We start from the raw sequence: 20,455 nt of genomic DNA, 5'->3' as shown, positions 1-20,455 counted from the left end.
CTAAGACAACAATTTTATGATTTCTTTGCTCTAATTTAGTTGTCTTAGTAAAGTACACAGTATGTGAAATCTCTTTTATTTATAGTCACGTATATCATCGTCTTATTGATCATCTAAACTAGTAAACTAATTTTGTAGTCAACTGATTTCAGTTTTTTTACCAAAACTGAATGTACTTAATTAATATAGAGAATTTGCCGGAAAAACGGCCAAAATCAACACAAACTATTTTCAGAACGCATTTTCATATCCAATCTATGATACTATGCATATATCAACTTGAACAGAATAAATTTTTTAATTTCCTACCTAAACTTTAAAAAATTTAGCAGATTATGCTATTATTTGAGATCAATATTATTTGTTCATACATTAGCAAACGCTCAATAATCAACAATAAAAATAGAGCAAAAATTACAAAATCTAAATCTGAGTTTTACAAAATTCATAGAACTTCATGAAGAAACACAAAATAAAAACTCGAACCCAGGTGATATGAGAGATGAATCATCCGTATAAATAACCCTAGATTCTTTCAAGTAATAGGAAGAAGAAGAGGAGGGTTTTTATTAGTCTACAATTATCAGTTTTGCTTAACCCTAATATTCATTTTGCTCTGTTTTTCGATTTTGGATTTTGTAATCAAGATTGAGTTCACTTTTGTTCGTAGGAGGGAGAAGAAGAAAGACGGAAACCAATATATTAGATCTTTGTTCTAACTAATCTGAAACACCGATGTGTCCGAGTGGTTAAGAACCTGTTTTTACATACTATGCCACTTATGTTCAAGTCCTACTTGAGCATTTTTTCTGTTTTTTTTGACGTTTTTGCCACGTATCATCTTGATGGTATATGACTCAGCACCGTCAATTGGTCAACTAATATCATTTAAAGAAAGGTTAAAATTCGCTAAATTTTTAAAAGTTTAGATAGGAAATTTCAATTTTTTTTCTGTTCAAATTGATATATATATAGTATCATAGATTGGCTATGGAAAAACGTTCTGTAAATAGTCTGAGTTGATTTTTATCGTTTTTTTCGATAATTTGCGAAGTGTGGTAGATTTATCAAAAAAAGTCAATAGCACTAACTTTTATTTTGATTACCTTCCAGTCAAACTTTTGTTCCTTGGCCAAGTGTAGTCAACGTACGACTCTAGATTTCCCAAATTTTGTACTTTTCTATTGAACACAGAAAAAAAAAACGACTTCTCTAGTATCTTGTATTCCAAAAACAAATATAAACAAATATTAAACAACAAACAAATAACACATAAATAATAAACAAAAAACAAATACTAATTAAATTATTTTGATGTCTTTAAATTTAAAACATTATGTCTTAGTGTTTAAATGTCGCAAGACACCAAAACAATTTATTTAATATATATATTTTTATCTATTTTTTCTATAATTTGAAGACATCTCCCCCTAAAATGAGGGATGGAAATGGTCTAACATGACGTGAATAATCTTTTCAAAGATTATGAAACAAATTTATATCCATATAACAAAATCAATTATAAAACGACAAGATATGCAATTTCTATGTGATAATAATAATAAGTATAATTTATATTTTTGGGTTTTGAAATGCAACAATTTAGTTTTTAACCATAGTAATTTCTTTTGCCTTTTTCACTTATTGATATTTTTTTTTACGGATTAATTTTCTGAAATATTAAAACTTTAAAGGAGGACAGCGGGACTCGCATATTTTTTGGGTATTATAACAAGTATTTTGAGCATGAAAACAACACCAACAATTCCGTTTGAAAAAACCCTCTTCGCCGCATTTGGCAGGAACACAGTTTGATATTTGGAGCTTGCTCACGCTATCAATTTCTCTAACATCCACGTGCATGCCTACACATTTGAAACTACAAATCATTAACCAAACATTGACAATAAACGAAAACAAAGAAAGGTTTGCTATGTTTATGAAAATACTTTATACATACATTGCTGTAGAGCAAAGAAAGAGAACATGAATATGAAGAATATAACTGTTGGTGATTTCATCGTTTGTTTTGTCTTAGAGAACAATTTTATGATTTATTTGCTCTAATTTAGTTGTCTTAGTAAAGTACAGTATGTGAAATCTCCTATATTTATAGTCACGTATATTTATGTTTCATCGTCTTATTGATTATCTAAACTAGTCAACTAATTTTATAGTCAAATGATTTCATTTTTTTTTTACCAAAACTGAATGTACTTAATTACTATAGAGAATTTGCCAAGTGTAGTAGATTTATCAAAAAAGTCAATAGCACTAACTCTTATTTTGACTACTTTCCAGTCAAACTTTTGTTCCTTGGCCAAGTGTAGTCAACATACAACTCTAAATTTCCAAATTGTGTACCTTTCTTTTGAACACAAAAAAAAAAAAACGACTTCTCTAGTAGTAATAGTATCTTGTATTCAAAAATTAAATATATTATATTCGACATGTTAATACTAACACATAAATAAATCAATTTGTATCAGTATTAATTAGACTATATCGGGAAGTACTTATTGAAATTTATAAAGGAAAATTAATCTATGGATTATGAACACATTGTAACTTTTAATCTTGTTCGTTGAGCTTGAAGGACCAATTTCAATGAATGTGATTTTTGGCCACTAGCTACAATGTAACAATATTATAGTAGTATATACTCCATACCTTATTTATTTCACAATTTTTGTATCTCGGTCTTGGGAATTGGAGATAGAACACCGTAGTATGTATATGCATAAGCTAGTGGAAACCACAATTCTTTAATGCACACTTGACCGCTGTTGCGGTATCTCAAGATAAGTCTAATACGCGCGCTAATTAAGACTAAAAGTTTAGGATATCCGATAAAAGGACGAATATGAAAAAGATGAATTAATTAACCTTTAATTCCCCGAATATTATCAAGCCGTCAAAATAGTCTGCCTCACACACTATTCTGAATCTCATAATTTTTCTTACACGACAACAATGGATCCTTTACTAAAAAGGAAAGGAACAATTTGGATATAAATTACCTCTTTACCAATTTGGAAAGAAACTGCAAGCCATGTGCATTTGTTCCCCGCGAATTCACGTTTTCCATGCTTAAAATTAACCTCTCTCTCTCTTTTTTTTTTTTTTTTTTTTTTCATACCATTCCATAATTTCCAGTCCATATATATAAACAGATCTTAACACATATCCGCACTTATTCATATTCACGTAACACAATAATTACACACATTGTGAAGAAAAAAAAAAAACTAATGGAAAATAAATAATTAGAGCTAAAAAAAATTGTGATTAAAAAATAAAATGGATAAGGTTACAGATAAGCAGAAGGTAGATAAATAATAATAATAATACAGTTGGTCGGATTCTATGAACGAACGAACCCGATCCAGCCCCACTTCTTCCACCGTTTCTCTCAACCAATCACACAACTCCTCAAAATACCCAATCAAATATTTTAGTGGACCCTGACATTACAATATTGCTGAAACTCGAAATTTCATAGAGACAGAGAGAGAGAGAAGAGAGAGAGGTCACCACTGTTACACATGGCGTGATTGAGCCTTCAAAGATTATAAAATCTTTTTTTTTTTGTTTTTTTTTGTTTTTGGTATTAAAGAAAAAAAATAGTACTAGTTGTTGTTTGGTGAGAGGTGGGCAGATACAAGTGGATAACAAAGTTTTTATTGGATGATAAAAGAGAGACAGATAGAGAGAGAGACAACCGTATTTTGTTCCATAATTTTCTCTCTGTGGGAAAAAAAAAATAAAAAGTTTTTTTTTTTCGAAATTTTCTTTCTTTTTCTGGGTTTTCGCCAAAGGAGCATCCTTTATGTTGTTCTTTTGAAAGAAGAAGACTCCCTCTCTGTATTTTGTCTCCCCTGTTCTTGGGGAGTTTCTTTTTTTATTTGAGGAGGATAAAGGAGATTCCTTTATCTCGATTTTGGCTTTCTTTCTTATCAGATTCCCGATTTTTATTATTTTGGGAGGGAAGAAGAGGAAGAAGAACGATGATTAAGTTGTGGATGATGACTTCTCTTCAGCTCGCGGAGCTCTTCGTGAGCTCCATTGTGCATTTGATTTATGGGTTTTATATATTCAGCTCCGCCGTTGCCGGAGATATCTCCCAGACGTTGAATGATTACTTGTTTAAGTCCAATGACGTTGGAGAAACATGTCAAAATCTCACCAATGTTGAGGGTTTGCCTCCTATTGTATTGGTTCATGGCATCTTTGGATTTGGCAAAGGGGTACAAAAAAAAAACTCCATAATTAAAATTCTCAAACAAAAATTGGTTCTTTTGTTTGTTAGAGGTTTCCTTGTTTTGAGGGTTTGATCTTATTGTTTTTGATTTGATTAGAGGTTAGGAGGCTTATCATACTTTGGTGGTGCTGAGAAGAAAGATGAGAGGGTTCTTGTTCCTGATTTGGGTTCCTTAACTAGCATCTATGATAGGTATTGGATTCGTTTTTGCCTCAGTTGAAGCCACGTTTTTGATCTGTATTGTGCTGATGATAACAATGGTGTTTCCAGGGCAAGGGAATTGTTCTATTACTTGAAAGGAGGGAGGGTTGATTTTGGCGAAGAGCATAGTGAGGCTTGTGGACATTCTCGGTTTGGCAGAAGATACGAACAAGGTTTGATTTTGATCTCAATGCTCGCTCATTGGAAGACATCGTGTATCCAAATGTTTTCATCTTGAATGTAAATCTGACTTTGGTATATGTTTTAGGGCAATACCCTGAATGGGATGAGGATCATCCTATCCATTTTGTGGGGCATTCAGCCGGTGCTCAAGTTGTGCGTGTGTTGCAGCAAATGCTTGCAGATAAGGTTTGAGTTGAATCCATCTTTTAGTGAAATTTCTTGTTTAACCTATGTTTGATGATGATGCTAACACATATGTCTCAAACCGTGATGTTTAGGCATTTGAAGGGTTTGAAGACACGAATGAGAATTGGGTTCTGAGTGTGACATCTTTATCAGGGGCATTCAATGGAACTACCAGGACTTACTTAGATGGCATGCGGTTAGTTTCCATTCGGAAATTTTCAATAGTTTGATCTTCATAAGCAAATGTAAGTTCTTGTAAGACCAAGATCTTTCGTCCTCATTGTTGATTCCTATTGCTGCGGTTTACAGGACAGATGATGGAATGAGCATGAAACCGATATGTCTGTTGCAGCTATGTCGTATAGGCGTGATCATGTATGATTGGTTGGATATATCATGGCTAAAGACTTATTACAATTTCGGATTCGATCACTTCAACATTTCTTGGAAGAAAACTGGTGTGAGAGGTCTCGTTGATTGCCTTATGGGAAACGCAGGTCCTTTTGCTTCTGGCGATTGGATCTTACCTGATCTCACGATCCAAGGCTCGACAAGTATTAACACCAATCTCCAGACGTTTCCAAACACTTACTACTTCAGCTACGCGACTAAACGCACCCGCAGAATCATGGGAATGACAATTCCTTCAGGTGTTCTTGGAATCCACCCGATGCTCTTTCTCCGCGTCTTTCAGATGAGCCAATGGAGATTCCCACAAGATGTATCTCCTCCTTATAAAGGCTACAGGTACACAACAAAAAATGATTCAAACTCTCAACATTCATTTTTGATCAGTCCTTTGTTTAACATTGTTCTAAGAAAACAATGTTTGTGAATTTTGAATAAAGGGATGAGGAATGGCAAGAGAACGATGGGGCATTGAACACAATATCAATGACGCATCCGAGGCTACCCGTTGAGCATCCAAGCCGTTTCATAAGAAGCGATTCAGAGTGTCAAACATTACAACCAGGCATCTGGTGAGTGAATCATATTTCAACAAAATTCCTTTAAGAGTGGAAAATGAATATTGATGGAATCAAAACTTGGTCTTCTTGTTGTGTGTTGTTGCAGGTATTATAAGATAGTGGAAGCAGATCACATAATGTTCATAGTGAATAGAGAGAGAGCTGGAGTTCAGTTTGATCTAATATACGACAGTATCTTCCAACGTTGCAGGAAACATGTTTTTAGAAAGATTCCTCAGACTCTCCCTAATCTATCTCCTTCTTCTCCTCGTTCACCCAAAAGAAACAACTTTGTACATTGATCATTTTTAAGAAAAATGTTGTAGGGTTGATATATCTTGAGGGCTTAAAGTTTTTCTAGGCTATTGATTTATTAATACAGATCTCATTCGTTGTTCTTCTTATTCTCTCTCGATTTGTTGTACTATAAAACAATACATTTTCATTATAAAAAATTATAATATTTGTTATTTGGTTAATGTTGCTCTACTGCCTAATCAAATCCCTTAGGGGACGCCCACGAAGCTAAGTATATCGATCACACTCGTCGTTTTCTCTTCGGATAAGAGTGTCTTCTCTTAGACACAATTAAAACATTCACATATACACGCTTGTACCACATGGTCTTGTTATACTATTGTCTAAGATTTAATGACTTAATATTTATTTATCTGATTAGACTAAATTATAAATGCTAATAATATATTATGGTAGAACCCTAGAACCTCTAGTTGAACGAAGATGATCACAGACTATGTACAATGGTATATTATTATGGTAGAACTTCTAGTTGAATGAAGATGATCATAGACTATGTACAATGGTAAACTCTACAACATCCTATTTTACATTCAACATCATCTTCTTTCTATTCCATCTAATAATTCAACAACACCCAATCAATTTTTACACTCTACACTATATTTGTTTAATAAAGTTCAACAATATATTCCCATCATTTTATTTCATATTATTATTTTCATTTTTTAACTAGAAATTAATATGAATTAATAGCAAAAATAATTTAAAGTTAATTAATTATTTTCTTATTTTTTTATTTCATATTCTTAGACGAAGTCACAAACAATAAAGGTCTTCAATCACACATAAAAAAAGAGTTGACTTGAAAATTGATAATCACTGTTTAGGAGTAAGTAGAATAATTTTGAGTGTAGAAATAATCATTGTTGGTATCTATTTCACAAAAGATGATTTTTATGTGTCTGGATCAAATGAAAGAAATCTCTATTGATAAAGTATAAAAAGATGAATTTTGATATAGAATTCAAGAATAAAAATATAAATTTACTATAATATAATTGATCTCAAATAATTGGGTATAAATCTATATAAAAAAAAATTCAATAATCAATAATGGTAACAACACATGTCTTAATCTCTATATCACTCTTAACAACCTATGAGAGGATGCCATCGATAGTTAATTTGATAACATACGAAGGTATTGTATTCACTTACTTAATTTTTTTTTTTGATTTTGACTAAGCCGATACATATTGTATTCACTAATTAATTCTTTTTTTTTTTTTGACCTAGGTGATGCAATCTGTTATGGAGCTGGAATTATTATCAGCACCACATGAAAGATATTAACTTGTGCACACTCAATCTATGATAACATGTTTCGTCTGAAACATGATCCTGAATATCAGGCGGAAACTAAAATGGTATGTATCAATAATATTGTTAGATATTGTAAACATTTTTAAACTCAATTGGATATTGAATTATATTTGTATTGTTATCAATTATTTTATTAGGTGGACATCATCTTTAGTAACGAACAAGTCGTGTGTGGTCAAATTTCTTTCCTTGATGCTTACAATGACTTGGCAATAGTGGAGATGTGTAGTGAAGGTACCAAATTCACCCCTGTTACTTTTGGTATATCCAAAAGTGCATCGGAGATTTGGTACTAACAATTGGATATTTCTTTGGATTATCCCATACAATATCCAAGGGTATTATCAGGTAAAAAATTTGTACATATATTTCAAATTATATTTCAATATAAATATATTTCAAATTATATGTGCTAATTTTATCTTATTTGATATTGTAGCTGTGTTAAACGCCCCTATCATGAAATACCCTTCATGGATAGTTCATACGATCATTTTATCCAGACAGATTGTTCCCTACACATGGTAAATTAAATTCTTTTCTATTAATATTGTTGATTACATTTGTTTTTTTCATTTGTGTTGGCATATTTTTGTTTCGTTAACTCGACTTCATTTTTTTTTTGTAAGGGAAATGGTGGAGGCCCACTTATCAACATGCGAGGCCAAGTGATAGGAATGGTTAGTCACAATTGTTTGATTGGGCCCGCTCTTGGCTTTGCCATACCTAGTGATGTGATATGTGAAATTGTAAAGAAGAACAATTGGATGAAGAAGGTTGAAATGGTAAAAGGGCAACCAACAGCACTGTATGGTGTAACGGAGCCTCTGACGGATCCGGAGTGGTTTGGTTAGTAATTTGAGACTTGATTAAGTAAAACATTGTTAGTAATTCGAGACTTGAGTAAGTAAAGCATTGTTAGTAATTTGAGACTTGAATAAGTAATTTGTCTTTAAGTTATGCAAGACTTGAGTAAGTAATTTAACTATAAAAATGATTTGTCGTGTCGTTTCACATAACGATTGTCAATTAGGATGAGTTCATTCTTATTCCATATCGAATTCGCTGATGTAATTATGGTTTTCTTTCCGCGGTAATTAACAGAAAGAACCCAAAAGAAGTCGATACACGCTTGGACCACATATTCTTGTTATACTATTGTCTAAGATTTAATGACTTAATATTTATTTATCTAATTAGACTAAATTATAAAATATTTATTTATCTAATTAGACTAAATTATAAATACTAATAATATATTATGGTAGAATCTAGGGCTGGGCAAAATAACCGGTAACGAAATAATCGACCGAACCGAACCGAAAAAAATCAAACCAAAACCGAATCGAAATTCCTCAAATAACCGAATAGTTACTAAAATCCTATATCCAAACTAACCGAAATCGAGCCGAACCGAACCGACAGTTAAATGGTTAACTGAAATGTCTGAATACTTAGAAGATACCAAAAATAATATACTTAATATTATGCAATACTATAAAATAAATTTAAAATATTGATTATTTCTACATTCAAAACAATTAAATACTTAAAATAATCAATATATATAAATTTTATTATTTTGAATTTACAAAGCTAAATACTATTTTGTAAAATCGGATTTCAATATTTTTTCTCCTTTTTATACTTTTGTAATGTTTTTTGGTTAATTTCGGTTATATTCAATTACTTTTGGTTATATTCGTTTTATTTGGTTAATTTCAATATAATTTATGTCAGTTATGGTTAACTCTTCAACTAACTGAACCGAAACCGAACCAAAATTTCTAAAATATCTAAATGGTTATTATATTACTATATCCAAACTAACCGAAACCGAATACAACCGAACCGAAACCGAACGGTTAACCAAATGCCCATGCCTAGAACTAGAACCTCTAGTTCAATGAAGATGATCTTAGTCTATGTACAGGGTAAACTCTTTTAACATCCTATTTTACATTCAACATCATCTTCTTTCTATTTCATCTAATAATTCAACATCCAATCAATTTTTACACTCTACAATAGATTTGTTTAATAAAGTTGAACAATCTATTCCCATTATTTTATTTCATACTCTAATTTTCATCTATTAACTACAAATTAATGAGTTAGTGGCTAAAATAATTCTTTTCTTATTTTTATTTCATATTCTTAGACTAAGTCACAAACAATAAAGGTCTTCAATCACACATGAAAAAGTGTTGGCTTGAAAATTGATAATCACTGTTTACGAGTAAGTAGAATAATTTTGAGTGTAGAAAAAATCATTGTTGGTATCTATTTCACAAAAGACGGTTTTTATGTGTCCAGTTCAAATGAAAGAAATATTTATTGATAGAGTATAAAAATAATGAATTTTGATAGAGAAATCAAGAATAAAAATATTAATTCACTATAATATAATGGATCTCAAATAATTGGGGGTAAATCTAAAAAAAAAAAAAAAAATCAACAATCAACAATAATGTTAACAACACACGTTTCAATCTCTATATCACTCCTAACAACCTATGAGAGGATACCACATGGACACTATCTCTCTCTTTTAATTCAACATGTTGAACTTATTCAATTATGTTTAATCCACCTCATATTCAACAAATTTTTCAATACATCTTTGCACCAATTCAACAATTTAATAATTTTTTTCAATAGCACCATTGTAAGTAGTCTTATAGCAAATAATACTAAATAGCGATTGTATTAATACTTAAAGCTTTACTTGACCAAATTTACGAGTAAATTTTTTGTATGGATGTGGAATCATTATAAGTACTCATGGAAAAATAGTAGCATGTGCCCACAATGTCTACAACATCACAAACTTAAGAGTCTTTTTGTAGCACTAACTTACTCACAAGTCTTTATATAACATCAGGCGTGGAGCAACATGACCAAATAACATATATTATAATGAGATTTTTTATTGTCTTTGCCAATTCCTTATTGTGTTTAGGAAGTACTGAATTTCTTATTGTATTTGCTAATTCCTCTCATATTTTGATCTTGTTTGTCTTACACAAGTTTGGTTAAACGTCCCGGTTCGGAAATACACATGATAAAAAGTTTCTGCAAAACTTTTCTTCAAACTGATTGTGTCATAAAGACGGTAAATTAATTTTATAAATATTGTTGATTGTGTTCGTGTTTTACATTGATATTTGATGTTGCTGGACGGAATGCCCATGACATTTTATTTATTTTGATATTATGTTTTAACCATTACTTTGATTAATACTTGTCTTAATTTTGGAAGTTTTCAATAAGCTCTATGTGATTTAACACTTTGTCGCAAGAATTGATAGTTTATAAAAAGACTAGTGAGACAACTTTTTCATTGGTAATGATGTTGGTATATAGAAAAACATTCCAATAGAGAATGAGTGTGTACAATCTTATTTTATTGTTATTTATATTTTTCTCATATCCGACTTCTCTGTTTATTCATTATTTACCAATTAAGGTGACCTGAATAAGTTAATACGTTTTTAAAAAGACTTCTGAATGTGACATTTCGCATAGCGATTAGGAAGAGGTCATTCTTAGCCCATATCGAATTCGATGATGTCACCTAATCTCATGTAGGTGGCGTTATATAAAATGTCGTTACAATTACTCTAGTTTTATAGTCATAGAATAAAAGCTATAGCTATAGATATCAAGTGAAAAAAAGAGAGGAAGCGCGTAAACTCGGTTTTGAGAGATACCAAAAAGTACTTACTAATAGAAAAACTATCGTAAAAACTTTAAAATCTTACAGAAAAAAAAAAAGAAAAGAAGAAAAACAATTCACAAGAATATGGCTTCTAAAACAACCTTCACCGCAAATTTCATCAGCTATATAATATTTCAATCTTTTTCACTTATTTTTTTTAAACGATCTTCCTCTGCTTTGTTCGTTGTCGTTGACAATGGCCAAAATAAAAGTTAAACAAAAACACAAATCTCACATGAGTCTCAGTTCGTACTCACCAGCCATGGTTATATATCTCACCCATGGAAGAGCATGATACCCACTCTTCTCAATGATCTTCAGGTATCGAACCTACAATACCCATAATTATCACGCATCAGGTTTTTACTTTCAGATTTCAATGCAGTAGTATTGAACGAGAACGATACATATGACAAACTGATCACTGTTAGCAATCCCGACCTGTATTCCTGAAACTGTGAAGTATGGGATCTCGAATTTGACACGGATTGGAGCTTTCCGCTCAGGTGTTGATTCCTCTGCCGTTATACTTGGAAGATGAAACTCTGCTCGCAACATATACTCCTACATTGTTTCAAAAATCCATGTAAGCATTTGACTTTGGTAAAGTATTACATTAAACTATAAGAACTTACCTTGTTCCCTGGGAAAGATTTGATTTTCCAGACCAGTGCATCTTTTTCGGGAGCATATGCGGCAGACCCAAGAGATGTTCTTACATTGGGGTTAGATGCATCGGTTGGTACAGGCAACTCAATCTCAACATTTGTTGCAGTGCTGCACAGTAAGAAACTCTTAGCAAAACGTTTTAAAGGATTTTTTTTAAGTCATGGTTAAAACGTAAAATCACACAAGGATTATTAGTTACCTTCTTTCCTTGAATTGGCTTCTAGCTTTTACTAGCATCTCAACACGACTTCTGGAATGCCGCTCTATCTGCGCTTCCACCCATATAAGTGGCTTTACCTGAACAAGTATAATGTGAAAATAAAAAAATATCATGAGATTTAATTTGCTTAAGAAGGGGACAAAAACCATTTGTGCAATAGTCCACAATTCAAACCTGAGTACTGAGTCTATACGTCATTAGATCAAAAGATCCATCAGGTGGTATGAAAGATATCGTCCTGTCGTTTTCAAAACGGGCTAATCGAACACACCTAACATTTTGAAGAAAGAGACATGTAAAAACTCAAAAATTGGTCTGGATAAAGTGATTGTCAAGAATGTTTGGAACTGCAAGAGGATACATACTGATGAAATTTGATGTCCTCCAAATCAATGGCTTTTCCTTTTGTTGGCCGCCCCTGTGCCTCCAACAATACTCTATCATTCAGGCCTAACTTACACTCTGGCATTCCACTATTAATACATTGGTTAAGAAGTAGAGGGTCAAAGAGGTGGGGCTTTTCATCTAATATACTTTGTTTACTAGGAATACTAGAGAACGCACCTCAAGTATGTTCGCATCTTCAATGCTCCAACGACATCAGACCTGACAATTTGCCCATTACTGTTCACAAGGATATTTACACTCTCAATTCCATCCAAGAAAACCTGGAAAACAAAACATCTGCATGTCAACATTTGACAACTTAAACGTTTTCTTAAGTAAACTGTTCCCTGCTTGAAAAGTAAGCACCCACTTCGTTTTTCTTAAATTGTAACCCCTCACTCCTCCATGAGACAGCATTTGTGACAGCCATTGGAGGTCGCTGTGTAACTTCCATTCTATATGCATCAGTCTTGATGAATTCACTTAAGGATTCTCGCCTCAGTATACTGAGGGTAACCAAAGTCCATCATCTCGTCAAGTAACTCATACTGCCAGCAACATAAATCAATTTCAGTACCTAGTCTTTATAATAACTTTTGTCCACACATATTCAGCCCATGTGAGAGAAATAATAATATACTATATAGCATAAAAAAAAAAGGTGTTATAAGAGCGAGCAGATGGGAGAAGCATTGACATACCACTACCACAAAGTTATCCCTCAATGATTCTTCCTCTAACTCCTCAAAGTAATGCTTAAAAACCTACAAAACAATATAAGAAACACATAAATGAAAAAGTATCATATGAAAACAGTGCCGTTCTTTATATTCTATATCCTCCAACCGGGGGAAACAGATGGAAATGCAAAAACTGAATCACTAGGGAAGCTTACATCGACAACGCGATGCAAGAAGAAGAGAAGACTGGCAGCATTACAGTTCTGTCTGGACGCTATCATCAAGTAAATGTTACTATGCTGTACAAACATGTAGGTCACCCCATTATCATAAGCAACCGGATCGTTTGATTGTGAATCACCCTGAAAAAAAATTAGACGAAAGTAAGCAAACCCGCAAAGAAAACACTACTTACGAAAGTAAATAGTATCGATTCTGATCAAATTTTTATCCAAATTGAATCCTCCTATAAGCACTGATCAAGCTTGTTCATTAGTTCCAAATGTTCAAACTTCCGTATCGTAAAATCACAAGAATCTCAGAAGGACTAGTGGCATCAGATCACAAAGACAGATCACTATCTTATCTAAGAATTCTATTAGCAAGCTTCCATACAATCGGGTCTATTGCTTAGAACACTTTTTCGAATTCTATTGGCGAATCTCCCAAAGATGGAAATTAGAAACGAATCCATGACTCTCGTTCATTGCATCCAAGTACTCTTTAGAACTCACATCATCCAAGTACCAAAACAGAAACTAAAAACACCGAATCGCAAATCCAGAAAGCAAAGATCAGAAGAGAGAGTAAAACACCTCTTTCTCGATGAGTTTGGTGAAGAAACGCTCAGCTTGAGCAGCTGTGACATCGCCACGGTAATCGCGCCACACCAGAACACGGCCCTTGATATCGAGCAGAAACAGCGCTGAGGCCGCCCCTGCCATGTTCTTCTTCTTTCTTTCCTCCCTGTTTCTCAACGATTTCGAATCAGATCCGATCAAACAGATGGATTAACCCAACGAGATCTGAAGAATCTTATGCTTCGCTGGAGAAGAAGGACCAACGTCAAAGAGAAGAAGGAGCTAAGATCATCTGGTGCAGCTGAGTGGTTTCTCGATAAAGTCTTATTCACGATCTGACGAATTCGTTCTGGTTCGTGGTTGGATTCATAATAGAGACACACACATTAAAATTAAAATTTAAAAAAAAAGACCGATGGGAGTAAAAAAGTGCAGCTATCAAATTCAGCTTCGCATTACTCTATTGTCCCAAACATAATGCCTTGAGATTCCACTAATACGACACCGTTTTGTAACCAAAAAAACACACGTTGCCACTTGTATGAACTCTTTTACTTTTCGTAGTCGTGATTCATTATTGCCAATTGTGAGAAGTACGTTTGGTAATTGAGATCTCTGAGATGTAATCATATACTAAACACATTTCATCTATGTTTAATGCCTTTCAATATCTTCATTACATAGGCGAGAAAGAGATATAGAGTGAGAACAATACAATGAAATTGAAGTGATCAAAGTAATCTTCTGTACATGTTTCAATCAAAACCTTTCTTTTCTTCTTTTCTTCCTTTCTTCTCTTTGAGAGCAACCATCATTAAAACCACAAACAATCAAACTCGCCCAGATGACTTTCCACGATTTGACTCAGCACACATCTTTATGTTCAATTCTATTTGCTTCGATCTCGTGGAGACAGGGCAGAGCAACAAGCCAGATGATGATGTATCATGTTTCTTTTTGATCTGTGCCCTTTGATGTAATCTTAGACTTGAGTGCTAAGCTACTTATATCGTCGTCTCCTTCTAGATCACTGAAAGAAACATCATCCTCATTCACTGTGAACATTGGAGCCCAAGAATTAGCTGAATCTTCTTCTTCTGGCCAATCATCATCGTCATCATCAACAACAACATCTTTAGGTGTTTGGCTAAGACTTGCACTACTTTTGTCATTCTTCTGGATTGGTTTTTCATCAATAACAGCTTTATCGATGAACTTAGCGTTTTCAGACCCGTGTTCGAAATCGCGATACATGATTGAAGGAGGTTCAAAAGCATATATTCTTGGAGACAAAAACTCAGGAGGAGCATGGTCGTAGTAATTTGAAGTTGACGGTGAAATGTCTTCTTCAAGAATCTTATCTCTACTTTCTTTAGAAGAATGGGTTTGATTCTGAAGCTCTTTCATCCACAACGCTCTTGCATCCATCACCTGCAACAATTTTTATTGAGTAAACAACAACAGACAACAAATCATGACCCAAGAAGAAGAAGATAAGAGGGTTTTGTTACCTGTGGGGAAGACAAAAGATGAGCATCGTGTTTATTGAGCCTTGAAAGAAGAAGAACAAAATAGACTTTCCAGAAGTAACCATCAGTCATATGGCATGGACAAAGCTCAATTCTCAATGCAGCTAACCTCGGAGCAAGACGTTCAATAGCTAAAGCATGACCTCTTTGAGCATCAGTCATTTCCAAATCTACCAAAGAAGAAGGTAAAAAACATTGAAGAACAAACAAAACAAACCTTTGTGATATGTATATAGCAAACAAGTCAAAAACAATGAAGACTAAAAAAAGGCCAAAAACTTGACTTGTGAAAATTTCAACAAATTATAAATTAATCCAAAAATTGACACAATGAATGAATGAGAATGTTAGGGTTACCATCAAGATCTTCGTCAGGATCAAGAGGAAAATCCAACCAAGTTTCTGGATGCATTGCTATGTTCCTCGCAAATGCCAACACTTCGTCCGTCAGAGCAACCGCAGCGATCTCTTCTTCTTCATCATCAGTTTCCTCCTCCTCTTCTTCTTCTTCTTCTTCTCCTTCCTCCTCAACAACAGGATCATTAAACACATGTTGGACACCTTTTTCTTCCAAACCCCAGCTCCTAAACCTAATTCCAGTCTCCGGCGTATCACTTCCAACACACGATTCGTCCCGATCTGAAGACCGAGATTGATCCAGTCTAAGATCCGAAGACCGCGATTGGTACAACTCAGGATCTGAAGACCGCGATTGATTCATCAACCTAAGATGATGATGATGATTCGATAGATCGGAGGAGGAAGAAGAAGAGGATCCATCTGGTAACGGAGCGAGAAAGGTAGCAACGCCGCGAAATTGACGCGTGAGGGTATGTCCAAGCTCCGTCAAATCGTCTTTAACCCCACGCGCTTGAGCCTCATCTTCCGGTGACAAACGAACGGCGTTTCTATCGGAATAATCGTGTATTTGCGGTGAAGATATCCGGGTGCTCGTGTTGTCTTCTTCGTCGTCGGCGGTGGCGTCATCGTCTCCGATTCCCTCGTATAAGCTTTCGAGAAAATTCGAAAACATTATGATTTCAATTCTTTCGTCTTTTGTTTTTCTTTTCTCATTAATCTATTGATCCATTTGTGCTGTATCGTTGACTCAAAAACCTATACAAAAAAATAAAAAAAATGTGTTTTGTTAATTTTTTTTTGGCCAACAAACCCCATACAAATTAAAATACATACAGTTGTAATTTATTTAAATTTCCTACAAACTTTAATCACAATATTTCTTTCCTCTTTATTGAAAAATTGTATGTAGAAATGTAAATTGGTTGATATATATATATATATATATCCAGTGTTAATTACGTAAAAGTCGGATATCATTACATTAATTCACTAGAGTCTAATTTACACATGTCATTTAAACAAATCGAATGTTTTGGAAATGGAATGAGCTTATGATTATTAGTAAAGGTTTTACTTTGAACATTGGTCGAAGCAAATATTTTGAACATTTGGTCGAAGCAAAGCTCTTTATTAATATCCAGATTCGGAAAATATCACTAAGCACTCTAAGCTAATATTTATGTCTTGTAAACTTGTACGTACTGTGATGGCTGCTTCGACACAAAAGTATTTCCTTTTCTACATATGTAATGCTAGGAGAATTTGCAACGAGTAATCAGGTCTCTTAGAACTTTATGTGTTTTAGTAGCTTATCATATATCTGATGTTTTTAACAAGGAACCAGTAAATAATTTCTTGGCAATTGTTATCACTTGATCTGAATAACGATCTCTTCTACCAATGTTGCTCCTTTTTAATCTCAATTGACTAAACGACATATGTTTTGGATAAATGAACAAAAGACTAGAAATGGAAATTACGATGGATATATATTTGTGATGAAGATGAAATACTTAGAGAATCCAGTTACCTCCAATTTCTTCCATAATTCTCTCTACTTTCTGCAGCATATCTGGATGATGAGAAAAATCAATTGTTACATAAACAGTATAATCAGAAAAATCACTTGAAGCTGAAATGTAACGTTAATATTATATAGTCTGTGTTTTAAGTAGTGGAGAGAATGCTCACCTTGAAATGAAGAATCTTCCATGTAGTTCTGCAAGAACAAAAAAAAGTTGGAAATCCCAAATCAGAAGATAAGAATAGAATTGTGTTCATGTGTCCAAAGAGAGTTTTGTAGAGAAAACTATCGGGTTTGTTTATGGTGTACCAGTATCTGTGACTTTAGATCACTATCCTGCTTTACAGTTGTTTGGCCTGCGTCTATAGTACGTTTCATTGGGAGGAAATGTATTAATAATGAATGAAAGAGGTGATATTTCTCAAGCTTAATCAGAACAAGCAAAGATCAATGAAAAAAATGTACCTAGAGTGGAGTTGGGGAAGCAACCAGAGAGTAAGGTGGTGAAACTTGGAGGGAGATTGTTGGAACTCTGGTTGGGGACTCGACTTATGGCAAATTCTGGTTGGTATAAGGTTTGTCTAGTCTCGTATTCAAGTCTTGGTAGCATTTCAGGAACATAACTATCAAGAAGATTACCCATATTTGGCTCTTCCGCAGAGGCTCTGCAGAGAAGATTTTACCAATATCTCTTAATTGTTGGCTGAAAGCACTTGTACAAATTCACAACAGTGTAATGCGATACCTGGAGACAGTCTCATCTGAAGGGTTGTAATCTGACTGGAAAGAAACTTCGGACCTAGTTTCAAATTTCTGGTTCTGAGCTTCATACTCAAGTCTTGGTAGTTGCATTTCAGGAACATAACTATTAAGAGGTTTCACCATACTTGGCTTTTCCTCAGTGGCTCTGCAAAGAGGATTTACCAAATCTAAATAGTTCGCTCAAACACTTGTGCAAATTTCACAACACTGTAACCAATGTGATCTAACCTGCGGATTCTACCATTTGAAGGGTTGTAATCTGACTGGAAAGAAACCTCGCACATAGTTTCATTTCTCTGGTTCCCAGCTTCCTCTAACCCCTTAAGCTTCTCCTGAAAACATAAGAAAAAAAAAAACCAATCGGCTCTGATTCGAACTTATAAACTGAATTCAAAGGTTTAATGGAAACATCAATCTCCTTCTGATCAACATGCAAGGAAGCTATTTGCTGCTAACCTTAAGAGTTACCACAAAGTCCAATGCTGCATCACATGTAGAAAACCTTACAGCAAATTTTTGGATCTGGATAAAAACAACAACAAGCGAAATTAAAACCACATGATCTTCTTCGATTCTACAAACTCATGAACAGTAAATAAATCTGTTAATTCCAGAAAAAAAAAAATCCAAAAAAGTGATTATAAGCGTTAAGAGCATTTGCCTCGTTTGCAGAATCCTTATAGCTAACAAAAATCGCTCGACTACCACGAGATGGAAACCCAGAAACACAAGACATTTGTGGCCATGTGAAATTCAGCTTCGAAATGTAGTGTTCTTCCTGTAGAATTTGAGATTAAACACCGTTAATCGCACTTTTAAAACCTAAATCAAACATATCTAGATCGCGATTAAGCTTAAACCATCGCGAAACAAAAACCTAAACACCCGATCTATAGAACAACAAAATAGAAGAGAACGAGAGAGATCATCTTTTTAAAAAAAAATCAACTCACAAGGAGTTTGCCGCCGAGTTGGACGGAGAGAATCACATCGGATCTGTTCAATTGTTCGACCAACTGGAGAGACACGTTCGAAGAAGACGTCGACAACCACGTCCCGTAGGGCGGATAATACAGCTCTCTCTTCCCGACGGGTTTCAGACCTGGATACGAAGAGGGAGAAGACAGAAACTGAACAAATCGAGCATAACTGATCTGCCATCGGGAAAATTCTGGAGCTGCCACCGCGTTTCCACGGTGGTGGTGGACTGATGCTGTTAGAGATCCCGCCATCTTCCTTCTGATATTTTTCTCCGTTTCGAATTTTTTCTTTTTCACCCTTTTTTTTTCCCTATTTCGCCGAACGAAATTTAAAGTCGACTGTTGCTCTGCTCAGATTAAAAATATTTCATTTGGGTCCAAAGGCCCAAGCCCACTAACGATGTCTTTAGATATTAAGGTGTTAAATTCGGTTCAAGTTTGGTTTGATTTTGGTTCTGATTTTTAACTTTTTTTTTTTTAATGAATGTAAAAATATATATTTTTTTTTTACTTTTTGTCACTGAAGAAAAAACATAAGTTTTTGGTTTTCTCTATTTTTGCCAAGTTGGTTCCGTGTCAATTGCTAGGCTGTAAAAACTAATACTGTATATTCAAATTACCATTTCTTGATGTCAAAAATAACAAAATTATTTAAATTTGGATTTAGAAGCACACACACACATACAGTAAATGTATAGCATAAACTTCAACTTTATTTGATTAAACATAATAGTAAATAAAGAGAACTATTACAAGCAAGCATTATATAAGACTGCTTGGAAAAGCTGGGGAATTGCATCAGTAGCAACAGTATTAAAACTTACATTTCATGTTGCAATAGTCGCGAGCCGTATTGCCGAACCAACAGGCTTGCGGCAAGACATCCCTTAAACGTTCGCAGCACCAACAATGAGGTACCAAAGCATGACATGGGCCAGGCACACACTCTTGACTAACGTTTTCGGAGATCGTTTCTTCCATCTCTCTAACCTCCTTGCTCACACCTACACATCGATTTGATTTTAAACACAAATCAGATTTTTGGATAAAAGAATGACATTCGGATTTAGATATATATATAAGAAGCTTATACTTACACTCATGAAGAGCGAAGAGAGAGAGCATGACTATGCAGATTAAAGCTATATGTGATGACTTCATAGTTTGGATGTCTCAAGTCTCAACTCAAATTATGGGATGTGTTTTGTTTTGTTTTTTTTTGTCTTATGAATCGTTGTAATTTGTTCATTCCAAACTTAATCAGTATATATATATATAAGACATAGAGACGTTTTAATTAAGAAATACAACAATTTGAGATAATATCTCTTGGTTTTGCAAGATTCAATATATTCAAATGTCTTGGTCAAAATTTCCAA

At 33.9% G+C, this 20,455-nt stretch overlaps 4 protein-coding genes across 5 annotated transcripts; 1 reads left to right on the top strand and 3 right to left on the bottom strand.

The window, feature by feature from the left end:
* The first annotated feature begins 3,466 nt into the window (after window positions 1-3,466).
* LOC104769342 (uncharacterized) lies at window positions 3,467-6,278 on the top strand. The gene is made up of 8 exons (XM_010493539.3): window positions 3,467-4,247; window positions 4,359-4,453; window positions 4,532-4,635; window positions 4,731-4,831; window positions 4,924-5,027; window positions 5,141-5,578; window positions 5,680-5,811; window positions 5,906-6,278. Exons 1-8 carry the CDS (start codon window positions 4,008-4,010, stop codon window positions 6,099-6,101), a joined length of 1,410 nt encoding a protein of 469 aa, XP_010491841.1. The 5' UTR covers window positions 3,467-4,007; the 3' UTR covers window positions 6,102-6,278.
* A 4,865-nt stretch (window positions 6,279-11,143) lies between these two features.
* On the bottom strand, window positions 11,144-14,433 carry LOC104769332 (AP-1 complex subunit mu-2-like). Its single transcript, XM_010493530.3, has 11 exons — window positions 13,936-14,433; window positions 13,336-13,482; window positions 13,142-13,204; window positions 12,811-12,988; window positions 12,618-12,721; window positions 12,419-12,526; window positions 12,228-12,324; window positions 12,033-12,130; window positions 11,800-11,941; window positions 11,606-11,728; window positions 11,144-11,494 (listed from the first exon to the last, which is right to left on the bottom strand). Exons 4-11 carry the CDS (start codon window positions 12,892-12,894, stop codon window positions 11,396-11,398), a joined length of 855 nt encoding a protein of 284 aa, XP_010491832.2. The 5' UTR covers window positions 12,895-12,988; window positions 13,142-13,204; window positions 13,336-13,482; window positions 13,936-14,433; the 3' UTR covers window positions 11,144-11,395.
* A 118-nt stretch (window positions 14,434-14,551) lies between these two features.
* On the bottom strand, window positions 14,552-16,565 carry LOC104769318 (uncharacterized). The gene is made up of 3 exons (XM_087508324.1): window positions 15,807-16,565; window positions 15,432-15,619; window positions 14,552-15,351 (listed from the first exon to the last, which is right to left on the bottom strand). Exons 1-3 carry the CDS (start codon window positions 16,480-16,482, stop codon window positions 14,866-14,868), a joined length of 1,350 nt encoding a protein of 449 aa, XP_087364450.1. The 5' UTR covers window positions 16,483-16,565; the 3' UTR covers window positions 14,552-14,865.
* On the bottom strand, window positions 16,012-19,401 carry LOC104769327 (protein POOR HOMOLOGOUS SYNAPSIS 1). Of its 2 annotated transcripts, XM_010493518.3 has the most exons (10): window positions 19,050-19,381; window positions 18,758-18,874; window positions 18,553-18,618; window positions 18,325-18,428; window positions 18,080-18,241; window positions 17,800-17,999; window positions 17,644-17,696; window positions 17,502-17,529; window positions 17,341-17,382; window positions 16,012-16,565 (listed from the first exon to the last, which is right to left on the bottom strand). In XM_010493518.3, exons 1-10 carry the CDS (start codon window positions 19,326-19,328, stop codon window positions 16,558-16,560), a joined length of 1,059 nt encoding a protein of 352 aa, XP_010491820.2. In that variant the 5' UTR covers window positions 19,329-19,381; the 3' UTR covers window positions 16,012-16,557. The 2 variants fall into 2 exon arrangements, with proteins under 2 accessions (XP_010491820.2, XP_010491810.2); XM_010493508.3 differs by lacking the exon at window positions 16,012-16,565 and having other exon boundaries at window positions 17,162-17,382; window positions 19,050-19,401.
* Between the last annotated feature and the right edge of the window lie 1,054 nt (window positions 19,402-20,455).

The sequence above is a fragment of the Camelina sativa genome, chromosome 3, assembly GCF_030686135.1.
Source record: "Camelina sativa cultivar CO46 ecotype springtype chromosome 3, ASM3068613v1".
In the NCBI taxonomy this organism is placed as follows: domain Eukaryota; kingdom Viridiplantae; phylum Streptophyta; class Magnoliopsida; order Brassicales; family Brassicaceae; genus Camelina; species Camelina sativa.
This window is presented reverse-complemented; position numbering and strand designations above follow the sequence as displayed.

Excerpts from the sequence above, each read along its gene's own strand:
- LOC104769327 (XM_010493508.3), bottom strand. The coding sequence starts at position 19,328 with ATGGCGGGATCTCTAACAGCATCAGTCCACCACCACCGTGGAAACGCG. Across the intron at positions 18,619-18,757 it reads ATAAGGATTCTGCAAACGAG|ATCCAAAAATTTGCTGTAAG; the intron begins GCAAATGCTCTT and ends GTTTTTATCCAG. Across the intron at positions 18,242-18,324 it reads TCAAATGGTAGAATCCGCAG|AGCCACTGAGGAAAAGCCAA; the intron begins GTTAGATCACAT and ends TCCTCTTTGCAG.
- LOC104769318 (XM_087508324.1), bottom strand. The coding sequence starts at position 16,482 with ATGTTTTCGAATTTTCTCGAAAGCTTATACGAGGGAATCGGAGACGAT. Across the intron at positions 15,620-15,806 it reads TCCTGACGAAGATCTTGATG|ATTTGGAAATGACTGATGCT; the intron begins GTAACCCTAACA and ends CTTCTTTGGTAG. Across the intron at positions 15,352-15,431 it reads ATCTTTTGTCTTCCCCACAG|GTGATGGATGCAAGAGCGTT; the intron begins GTAACAAAACCC and ends AAATTGTTGCAG.
- LOC104769332 (XM_010493530.3), bottom strand. The coding sequence starts at position 12,894 with ATGGAAGTTACACAGCGACCTCCAATGGCTGTCACAAATGCTGTCTCA. Across the intron at positions 12,325-12,418 it reads GAGGACATCAAATTTCATCA|GTGTGTTCGATTAGCCCGTT; the intron begins GTATGTATCCTC and ends TCAAAATGTTAG. Across the intron at positions 11,942-12,032 it reads AGCCAATTCAAGGAAAGAAG|CACTGCAACAAATGTTGAGA; the intron begins GTAACTAATAAT and ends CTTACTGTGCAG.
- LOC104769342 (XM_010493539.3), top strand. The coding sequence starts at position 4,008 with ATGATTAAGTTGTGGATGATGACTTCTCTTCAGCTCGCGGAGCTCTTC. Across the intron at positions 4,636-4,730 it reads TGGCAGAAGATACGAACAAG|GGCAATACCCTGAATGGGAT; the intron begins GTTTGATTTTGA and ends TATATGTTTTAG. Across the intron at positions 5,812-5,905 it reads ACATTACAACCAGGCATCTG|GTATTATAAGATAGTGGAAG; the intron begins GTGAGTGAATCA and ends GTGTTGTTGCAG.